We start from the raw sequence: 12,075 nt of genomic DNA on the forward strand, positions 1-12,075 counted from the left end.
ATAGTGTGCAATCAAATATTTTGTGCTGCCAGTGTTACCACACTGTGGTAACACTGAAAATATTTCATTGCACAACATACATCACAGCTCTCGCTCGTGGAAAATTAAGGAGAAAAGAAGGAGAAGGTGGGAAACGATGTGGAACGCGTGTTCCAGTGAAGCAACATGAAAAAGCGAAGGGGCAAAGTTTTGGTGACACAAACCATTTATTAAGGTAGACTGTACACAGTTGTGCGACTTGCACAGTGATGGTTCTTAGTTTATCAGAGGTAGTGCAGGAACAGACACACATTTAAAGTTCACATCTGTGGGAGCCTTCACTAAGGTTCACAAAAAGTTTGAAAGCTCAATGTAAACATTAAAAGTTCATATCTAGCAGAGCCCATGGATAATGGTGAATAAAAGTAAAGGGGGACACTGTGGTGAGGCACTGTCATGCGCGAAGTGGAAGATGCAAAGTTGTGTGCTAATTGAATGGGATAGTCCACATGGGCACTCGGTGCTGGCATAAAGCAGTACAACGTATGGGGCATTTACATGTGTCACTGCACATGGAATTTACAGCCTCCAGAAACAGAAGGTGGCTTTTCGAAATGCCTCGGGAAAATTAAAGGGAAAACCACTTGTGAACCACAACCCTCTAGGTCGCAACTGGCCCTGCTTAGAAAGCATGATATTTCCAAGCTATTTACCCAAAGCAATGCTCAAGGCTGACTCACCCAATTTGGCCTTGAGTTGTCATCATGTGGCATTCCTCAGGTCCTTGTTGAAAGCACTGTTTCATAAATGGAAGCATTGGTTCACAAATGGTAACACTGGTACACAACAAAAGGAGGAGCATTTGCCCAGATGCTGCATCAACCATTCATCACTTGCGCATGCCGAAAGGTGCTTGCCTTGCATATGGATAGAAATTCTGGCAGAAGCACTTACAGGCAGATTGGGGGGGGGGGGGGGGGGGCAATCCAGGTGGTAAGTGTCCATTATGAAATGGGTATATGGAGCATGTATGTTGTCTGCTAGGGCAGACTGTGGGTCTTGCAAAATTTTATAGTTTAGGAAGCGCCACAGTATAATGTAGAACAAAGAAACAGTGGCAAATAAACCCAAAATTTCGAGATGCTGCAAGCTTCGGATTAACTAAATTTTAGCAAGTGAATTTGAGCAGAGGAGCAGTAGAAACAACTAAAAAAAATTGTGAAGCAACTGAGGAATGGAGGGAGGAAATGTAACCACACTCCAAATGATGAGAACCCAAACATCTTGGAAACAAAATAAACATGAAGTATAGATCAACAGAAACTCATAGAAAAATTGAAAAATCATAAAGAGAATGAGCAGGATGTAGCAAAATTGTACAGGACACATCACAAACTGTTGTGAGACGAGCAGAAGTACTCTATCAGTATGTGAAGGATTGTTGTTTCCTAATTTGGTATTGATCCTTGTGAAAATCCCTGTTTTTTGTCTAATTTGTACTGCTACCCTCGCTTGCTTTCAATCATATGTAAGTGTATAGAATGTTCTGTACTTCAGTACTTGGCTTATACATTTACATCGGCACACATACTCTGGAAACAACTGTGAAACGCGTGGCGGCAGGAACTTTCCGTTACACCATGTTATAGTGTTACCTTTCCACAATAGGAGTGTAGGAAGAATGACAGCTAAAATGCAGCCACTGTTGGTATGTTATTTTGGAGACTAGAATATTCCCGAATTTGTCACTTAATATTTGTTCTTGAAACTTCGTAATTAGGCTTTTGTGAAATTGTTGGTTCCTATCTTAAAGGGTTTGCCAGTTCAGGTTCTTCAGCATTACTGAGATGCTCTGTTGTGAGTCAGGCAGACCTTCTTTATATGTGTTCAGTATCTCTTGTTAGACCTGTTTGTTGTGGTTCCCACGCACTTGAACAGTATCCTAGAATGGGTCACAAAGTATAAGTATTTTGTAAGTTATTTCCTGTGTAGTCTGACTATATTTTCCCAGTTCCTACCAATGAACTCAGTCTATACCTTCTCTACCATTTCATATCTCCACAGATTGTTACATGAAAGTATTTATTGTGGTCATAGGACACTATGCTTTTGCATTTTGTGAAGTGCACAATATTACATTTCAGAACATTTAAAGCTTGCTGCTAGTCATTACACCACTTTAAAATCTCATCAAGATCTGTCGGAATAATTGTACAGCTTTTTTGCAGATATTACTTTATTATCTGCAAAAAGTCTGAGGTTAGTATTAACATTGTCTGCATAGTCAACTAATATGCGATGTGAACAGCAATGTTCCCAACACTCTTCTCTGTGGCACACCTGAAAGTATTTCTACATTTATTAAAAAACTAAAAACCCGCTTCGATTGCGGAAAAAGCACCTAGTGTTAAGTGTTAACCCAGGTTTCGGTGTAGATAACTACACCTTCTTCAGAACAACAATAAAACCCACAAGTGCCTTAGAAGACCTTTGTTAGTGATTAAAAGAACACCATAGCTATACATTTATAAACGAAAAAGAAAAGGAAAACACAAACAGTATATATGTACAAAGTCGAAACCACTACTTAACTTAATGGTGTACGCTCCACCTCACATCGGCCTATATTCGATGGGCCATGACCCGCCATAAAGTTTATGGCAGGTCATGGCCCATCGAACATAGGCTGGTGTGAGGTGGAGCGTACACCATTAAGTAGTGTTTTTGACTTTGTACATATATACTGTTTGTTTTTCCTTTTTTTAATGTATAGCTATGGTGTTCTTTTAATCACTGACAAAGGTCTTCTTAAGCACTTGTGCATTTTATTGTTGTTCTGAAGAAGGTGTAGTTATCTACTCTGAAACCTGGGTTAACATTTAGCACTAGGCGCTTTTTTCGCAATCAACATTTGTCAATGACTTTCCTCCCTCCCAAGAAATCTTCAATCTAGCCACAAATTTACTTCGTACCCCATTAAATCATACTTCCATTAATAAATGCAGGTGTTGTACTGAGCCATATGCATTTCTGAATTCAAGAAACAGACTGTATCTACCAGACTCCCTTTATCCATGGTCTTCAGGATTTCATGTGAGAAAAACAAGGATTGAGTTTCACAGGACCAAATCTTTTGAAATCCATGCTCATTGGCATTTAGTCATTCTGCTTGAGATACCCCACTGTGTTTGAGCTCAGAATATGTTTCTACAACAGATGGATGTCAATGAGAGTGGATGATAATTTTGTAGATCACTTCTGTTTTCTTGTAGACAGGTGTGATCTGCCCTTTTTTCCCGTCATTGGGCACAATCTTTTGTTGAAAGGATCTGTGGTATATTATAGTTAAAGTGGAACTTCCTCAGCTACAAATTGTGTATAAAATCTGACAGGGATCCCATCAGGGCCTGCAGCCTTGTTAAGTTTTATTGATTTTAGTTATTTCTCAACACCACTGACACTAATATTTGTATTTACTTTATTTTGTTTGTGATCCTTCTAAACAAACCAACAAATGTTACAAAAAGACATAAGTAATACTAGATTAGTGGTAAGCTGACAGAAGATCACACCAGTTAGCAGTCATTCCGAGTGAAAAATAAAAAGGAAACTATTATCTTCACAATTGTTCAGTCTCACATTATATTACATGACACACAAATTTTATAGTTCTAGGAGGTTTTTTCACTGTGACTAACTGTAAAATGACCCATCCAAAAGAAATTGACTCAGAGGCTGCCTAAATTTGGACTTGTTAACAAACTCACATTTAATATCTGAAGGGAGAACGTTGTGAACTTTTGTGCCAGTGTATTGTACGCCCTTCTGCACCATCATCAGATGTTTACAATCGCTGGAAATTATGTTGCCTCCTTCTATTGTGTTCATGATATTCGCTATTTCTTTTCTACAGCTTGGCATTTTTTATTAATGAAACACACAAATGAAAATATAAATTAGAAATTATTAGTGAGAATTTTTAGTTTCTAGAAAAAGTTTCTATAACTGCATCTACAGTCTTACTCTACTCATTATTCTTAAAACATGTTTTGGTCCAAGAATATTTTCTTTGCTAGTGATTGATTTCTCCAAAATATAATTGTGTATGTTATTAGAGAATGTTTAAGTTCTCACTCTCAGATATAATTTGTAAGGCAAAAATCGATGAGCTGAGTCTCTTACGAAGGTTTATTATATGATGAGAACTATTACCTGTGCAGTCAGTCATAACACTAAAGAACTTTGCTTCAATTCCTTCTACAGCCTGTGTGGAAAACTTAGCAGTTAGCTTTACCTCAGTTTTGGCAGCTGTAATGAACTGAATATAGTTAGTTTTTATTAAAGTTTATTAAGAGCCCATTGACACTAAACCATTTTACTAAATCGATGTGAATATTGCTGATATATCCATGAAGATTTTTGCACACATTACTGTCAATTGTGATGTAGGTGTCATCTGCAAAAATAGTAAAATTTCACTGTAGCTCTTTACATTGTGGTAAGTCATTTATAACTATAAGGAACAGTAAAAGACTAAGAAGGGGTCCTTGTGGCACTCTATATTTGGTGCTTCTGCATTCTATTGAAGCCAGACTACCACAAAAATTGTCTGTACTGTCTAATACCACTTTCTGCTTCCTATCTTTGAGGTATGATAGTAGCAACCTATTTCATACACCACTTACTCCTAAAAGGTTTGCTTTCAGTAGTAGTATTTGTTGGTTCACAGTGTCAAAGACTTTTGATGAATCACAAAATAATCCTGTTGTCACCATTTTGTCATTTAGAGACTCCACAACTTTATTTACAAAAGCATAAATTGCTTGTTCAGTTGACAGACCCTTTTGGAAACCAGACTGCTGGGAATAATAAATCTATCTAGATAATCGAAAATTATTGTATACATGAATCTTTCTAGTATGCCTGAAAAAGCAGTAGAGAGATATATTGTCCTATAATTTTTCCGTTTCTTCATCATCTTGAAGAGGAATTTCACAACAACATTCTTGAGAGGTATACTGTCATGCAGAGTGAGGAGTTAACCATCAAGGTCAGATAGCTGATTCAAAACTCAGATTTGCAGTGGTGCAAGAATTAAACTGTGGACGTATACTTAGCTTGCATGTAAAGGAACATTTGTAAATGGAGTTCTGCACTTTTACTTTTGCTTCTCTACCCTAAATTTCAGTCCCTATGTTGTCCATGAGTGTCTGAACACTAGCTTTAATGCCATTGACAAACTTTATATTTGACAAGTATTTCTTTGGTCTTTGAGAGAGGTCGCTCAATAAGATTCTACTACAGAAATCATTAAAGATTTTGTACAATACCTATCTTACAGCCAAACATTTTTCATTTAGCATGTCTATCTACAGTTGTATCCTTTGTTTTACACTTATTGTGCTGTACTCATGGTTCCTACAGAAGTTTCTTTACATAGACTTTATACTATGGAGGGTCCCTTACATCAAGAACTGCTCTAGTATGTACATATCTGTCCAGTGCATGGTTAACTACTCTTCTAAACTTGAGCTGCTGTTACTCTGCGTGCTCATTCCCAAAGCTTTTCACATATCCTTCCAGTGCGTGGTCAACTACTCTTCTAAACCTGAGCCACAGTTATTCTGCATGCTCATCCCCAGAGCTAAAGGTTTCAAGTTCTTCTTTGAGATATGACATTGCTGCCTCTTTATCCAGTTTACTGAACATGTAAATCATTCTTCTTGTTTTAGTTACAGTGTGAACATTGATAATGATTGTTGTTACAACTGTCTCCTGGTCACTGATCCCAGTTTGATTGTGGACATCCTCATAGAGATCAAGTCTACTTGTTATTCTGATATCATTGGGCTTTTGAACAATTAGTTCTAAGTGTTTTCAGAGAAAGCATTTAGTATTGTTTTGCAAACTGTCATGTCCTGCACAGTGCTTACTAAACGGTAAACTGTCCTCCAGTGGTCACAGTATGATTGGATAACATACATGCTTATGAGCTAAGGTTGTCCTCAAAGTTTTTTCTTGTATCCTCTGGGGGAGGGGGATTGTCTTGGTGGTCAATATAAGGATCCAGTTGTAAGATCATGTGCACCTATGGCACAGGTCTTGCCCATACAGTCTCAGGCGCAGCTTCAATTTTTAACTCGGTGGGTTTGAGTTTCTTGTCTATTGTGATAAATACATCTCCTCCATGTCCCAGTAGCCTGTTGCTTTGTGTTAGATTCCCTTAAAAAAATCTCACTGCTATCAATTTTGGGTTTTAACCATCTATGTACCTAGTATTATGTGATCTCTAGTGCTTGTTAGGATCACTTCAAACTGTGGAACTTTGTTGTAAATGTTTAACATTTTATCACCAGAAATTTAATATTCTTAGGTATCTGTGTTACACTTGTTTCTGCTGTGCCATAAACTCCCTTACAGACTGATATGTATGGCTCTGAATTCTCAGAAAATATAAAAACAATTTCTCAAGCACATTTATTATTTAGGAAATCTTATATGCATTGGAACACCTGGTTGTTTAAGCTCACCATCAATCTGAAGTAGCCATTAAGGCCTTCATCAACAATAGACCACACAAACACACACACACACACACACACACACACACACACACACACACACACACAGTGTGGTTTCAGTTGCCTGAGACTGCTGTCGTGTGTGAGAGTTGCGTTTGTCTGTTTGTTTGTGTGTGTGTGTGTGGGGGGGGGGGGGGGTATTGTTGACGAAGGCCTTACTGGCCGAAAGCTTTAATTATGAGAGTCTTTTTGTTGTGCCTGTCTGCGACTCAGCATCTCCTATAGATGGCGAGTACCATCCTGTTATTTGTACTGTGAAGTGTTATACATTTTATATATTGACAGATTGTCATAGTTGTTTTTATTGTAATTAACTTTTACTGTTGTGATTTAGAATTATTTGTGTCTTTCTCATGATGGTGAAAAAGGCATCTGCAGAGGTTCTGGGGAGCATCTGGTGATTTCTGGCAATCACTTTGGGATCGTCTACTAGATGTAACAGGCGAGAACCCAGCAACATTTTGGGTGTATGGTATGTTACTTAGCAAGCAAAATATCATATAAAAAAATCTTTGCAAGTATAATTCACCATTTTAACAAAAAAGTAGTTTAAATTGCAACAATATTTTTATGTTTGATTCCAGTAACTGGTTTTGGTTTATGAGATCTCCTTCAGGCCAGAAGCTCCAGATGATATAGGGAACTAGTTCATGGAGCCACTCAGTAGTATGTACCAGTACTACACAATTGAGCAGTTGCGACAGGTTCCAGTAGTACTACCAAGTGGCTCTGTGAATTGACTCCTTATCTCATCCAATCTCTCTTGCCTGAAGATGGTCCTATGGGCTGAAATAGGTTACCAGAATCAAAAGTAAATAAGTTATTTCAATTTGAACTTCTTTAACTAAAACTGTAAGCACAATCACTGTAGTTCCACAATAGTTGTAAAAAATTATTAAGTTTATAATGTTTGTAAGGTTACACCAGTTCTCACATGGTGAATGAAATACTGAAAGGATCACCTAAGATCAGATCGTGCATATTTAAGTCTAGGTGGCATTTTACCCCTCTCTCAGTAAAGCACTATTAATGGGAAGCAATGAAATATAATATAAAAAAACTAGAGCACCACTGGTGATGCATTACACTCTCTCTTCGTTTCTCTCTCTACCCCTGCCTCTCCATGAGACTCCTGTCAAACCTACCACCTGTACTAACATCAACTTTTCAGTCTTCAGTGTTTAAGCTGTTAGTGTTCTTTTATTACTAACTTAGTATATCCTCCCTCGCTCAAGAATAATTAAGAGTTCCAAATACACTGTTAATACGCTATTAGTTGGAATTACCTTAATAAATGACTGCAAAACTGGAAACAAATTGTGATTCGGTACATATTATTGTTAGTTTAGAATAGTAAGATTGTACCACTAAATGACTAAACGCTGTGTTAATGACTGTGGTGTGCAAATTAGAATGTGAATGCATATAGCTTTGTGCACAGAGTGAGACAGTCAGTACATTGCAGTCTAGCTAGTGTGTTCTGTCTGTGGCCCTCACCACATGCTCTACTTGTCTTCCTCCATGGCAACTGGCAATGTTCTACAATTTTAGTGGGTGTACTTTGTCTCATGTGGTAAATTACCCCTTGGTAATGCGCATTGACTCTTTACACACATTCATTTTGCCTCAAGATACATGAAAATTGTCTCCAGGAAATTATATCAAAAGTTTCTTACTGCATTTTTTTTATCTTTTATTTAGAATGGGACATTAATACATTTATTACCTTTGTTGGGACCCTTTAATTTTGCTATGTCCTATTTGTGGATCTCTCAGTCTTCTGTTATCAGTTCATAGGTTCCTCCTGATACTCAATTACTCAAGATCTGCTGACCATCTATAGCTTGCAAGTAATTTCTTGTCTGATGGGTATGAGATTGTAGCTGTCTTTGACAGTTGCCCTTCCTCCTTCTCTCCCTCCCTCCCTCCCTCCCTTCCTTCCTTCCTTTTCAAATGATGACTCTTGTTTCATTCTACAGTATTTCATCATACTATCTGTATTTGTTCCTTTTCAAAGGCCTTGGTCTTCTTTCAGTAGCCACTGCTATTGACTTTTCACAGGACCTTTCTTTTAGGTGTTAAAGTGTTTTAGCCTTTTTTCAGCTTTAAGAAGTTTAGCAAGGATTCCATTCCATTCTGTACTTGTACCCATGTTCAGGTCTCCTACGTCCATTCTGACCTCAATCTTCAAGTTGTTTTCATTCTGTTTTTATATTCCAGTAACTGACTAGGACCTTAGGAGTTCAGGGAAATATTTCTTCAAAACCTCATTTGTTGAAAAAGGAAAGAAGTTTGGAGTTTAATGTCCCGTCCACAATGAGGTCATTAGGAATGGAGCACAAGCTCATGTTTGGGAAGGATTAAGAAGGAAACTAGCTGTGTCCATTCAAGCAGATCATCCCAGCATTTGCCTTAAACAATTCAGGAAAATAATGGGAAACCTAAATCTGGTTGGCTGGGTACTAGCCACTTTGCCATCTGACTCAATCATTTATTCATATGGTGATGGAAACTCCTTGGTGAAATGTAAATAATATAAGACCTCATTGCCCTTGGGTGAAGATCTTGTCTTTTTTTATGGAATAATTTACTTCTCTTACCAAGAAAATCTGAGCTGCTTATACCATTCTTTTGACTGTTTCCTCATCATTTTCTTTTGTGATTCTGACTATTTTTCCTTCACTATATTTGACCTAAATTGATGTTCATTATTCATGAATGCATTGTAACCTTATATGTTTTGTCATCTGTAGCTGACAACATCTTGACATTTTTTGTTGAACCACACTCATTTTCTATATGATTATTTGAGAATTAACTTATGTGGTCTATGTATGATGTTCTCCATTGTTATTTTCGTATTTCTACTGCATTTGTGTATTATGCACCTTGTTCTTTCAGCAACTTCAGCTGTTTATTGGTGGTCCACATTAGATTTGTGTGTTATGACTGCAATACAAAGGAGCTATTTCATAACTGATTTCGGTTGCAAAACAACGATCTTCATATCTGTGAAGGAAAGGGGAATGGTTATCAGAAAGGGAAACATAACTAATAAGGGTGCATTGCTAACAAAAAATTGTGCCCTACCAGCATGATAGTCGGTTCCTGTGCACCACCTACACGAGTATCTTAACTCAACAGATAGTGGATGTGCAGAGATGTACAGCTACAATGTAAGTACATGAGAGGAAAGTGCAGTTAAAATTTCCAGTTAAAAGTTACAGAAAAATCCAAATGACGAAGGGTAGCATTTTAAAAATTCTAGTATAACAATCTCCTAAAAAATTGACTGAGAAGTCACACAAAGGCATTTATTACATGTCATTATTGGTTTATTAGACAGTATGAAAAAAGGCAAAGAAAAATTGCTCAGTAGAAGGGAAAAATGGAAATACAGATGCCCTCTGTAGGTGGAGGAGGAAAGACATTTACCCACAGGAGTTGTTAAACCCGCAAAAGTAAAACTGACTGCAGGCCCCAGGGTACATAAAAATCAGTTTATTAAAATGTATATAATGAGGAAAATTATATGGGATGAAATAAAATGAGAAACTATAAATGCTCTGTTCACGAATGAGTAGATACAACATATTCACGGATGTTACTTTTCATAGATCTGAAGGTGACTCTTCAATGACTAAAATCAATTATCTAAATGGTGTTTTATATTGCACTCAAGACAAATTAATAGTGAACTGTTACTGATGACATGTCTCCTTAACTGACTATGTCAATTAGTTGGTGTACCTCTCTACAAATATACAGTACATATACAGGGTGTTACAAAAAGGTACGGCCAAATTTTCAGGAAACATTCCTCACACACAAAGAAAGAAAAGATGTTATGTGGACATGTGTCCGGAAATGCTTAATTTCCATGTTAGAGCTCATTTTAGTTTCGTCAGTACGTACGCTCAATGGAGCACGTTATCATGATTTCATACGGGATACTCTACCTGTGATGCTAGAACATGTGCCTTTACAAGTACGACACAACATGTGGTTCATGCACGATGGAGCTCCTGCACATTTCAGTCGAAGTGTTCGTACGCTTCTCAACAACAGATTCGGTGACCAATGCATTGGTAGAGGCGGACCAATTCCATGGCCTCCACGCTCTCCTGACCTCAACCCTCTTGACTTTCATTTATGGGGGCATTTGAAAGCTCTTGTCTACGCAACCCCGGTACCAAATGTAGAGACTCTTCGTGCTCGTATTGTGGACGGCTGTGATACAATACGCCTTCTCCAGGGCTGCATCAGCGCATCAGGGATTCCATGCGACGGAGGGTGGATGCATATATCCTCGCTAACGGAGGAAATTTTGAACATTTCTTGTAACAAAGTGTTTGAAGTCACGCTGGTACGGCTTGTTGCTGTGTGTTTCCATTCCATGATTAATGTGATTTGAAGAGCAGTAATGAGCTCTAACACGGAAAGTAAGCGTTTCCGGACACATGTCCACATAATATATTTTCTTTCTTTGTGTGTGAGGAATGTTTCCTGAAAGTTTGGCTGTACCTTTTTGTAACACCCTGTATTTGGCACAGGGTTTCCAATATTTGATTTATTGTGACATTTATCAGGGATATCAATTCTCCCCCATCCCTCAAAAATAGGTCATAATGTGTTTTATATTCAAACAAGAAGTTCGAAGGACATGTATTATATTTCATAATTAGCCAAATAAAGGTATCTGTTTTGTTACAGTTTTATTCTAGGCCAGTTTTTGTTGGACGTATGGAACATAATCCTGGATATGATATTGGAAAGTGCTGAGTGAAATATAAATACTGGAAAGAGTAAAAGTTATAACTCACTTCATAGTTAAGGCACTGAGTGGTTGTTGGACATGTAAACAAGATTGGACATTTTGCTGAAATTTCAGTGCCATCCTTCCAAATGAAGAAAACTTATGCATGCACGCGCACACGCATGCGTGTGCACACACACACACACACACACACACACACACACACACACACCACAGACAGAGAGAGAGAGAGAGAGAGAGAGAGAGAGAGAGAGAGGGGGGGGGGCTACATTTTCCCAGATAACTACATTGTTCTGGCACTGCAGCTCAATTACTGAGCTAAAACAGTTTGATTGGTTAGTACAATGTAGCTATATATTTCTATGTGTTTTTTGTGTAAATCAGCTATGAAAGAAGACATTGTCTGAAGGCTCACCAAATTTTCAGTCTTTCTTATGTGCCTTTCAGTGGTTCAGTGCCTCAGGTAAATGATAAATGGTTACCTTTACTTTTCCTTAATTGAACACAAACTTAGATCATTTTGTGAATTAGTAGTTTATGTACTCACATTGAAATATATGATATAAGAGTATTTTATGTCACTTACGTATGAATCAGAATAAAGATTGAAGAGGAGAATCAGAAGTTTTAACACACACAGAATGTTTGCCTGAAGTGAATAAATGTATAAATAGAATGACAAGTCACATGTACAGAATTCTTTGTGACAGAGTTAGAATACCGAGAGAAAAGACTCCA

General features: G+C 37.6%; 1 protein-coding gene across 4 annotated transcripts in view; it reads left to right on the plus strand.

Annotated features, from left to right (window-relative positions):
* The window catches only part of LOC126475094 (fatty acid hydroxylase domain-containing protein 2), a 183,623-nt gene that overhangs the window by 96,380 nt on the left and 75,168 nt on the right, over nucleotides 1–12,075 (plus strand). For all 4 annotated transcript variants that reach the window (XM_050102670.1, XM_050102668.1, XM_050102669.1 and 1 more), the window contains exon 3: nucleotides 6,929–7,032. In XM_050102670.1, the coding sequence (XP_049958627.1) occupies nucleotides 6,929–7,032 (104 nt within the window). The remainder of the gene's footprint in view (nucleotides 1–6,928; nucleotides 7,033–12,075) is intronic.

The sequence above is a fragment of the Schistocerca serialis genome, chromosome 4, assembly GCF_023864345.2.
Source record: "Schistocerca serialis cubense isolate TAMUIC-IGC-003099 chromosome 4, iqSchSeri2.2, whole genome shotgun sequence".
Lineage (NCBI taxonomy): Eukaryota > Metazoa > Arthropoda > Insecta > Orthoptera > Acrididae > Schistocerca > Schistocerca serialis.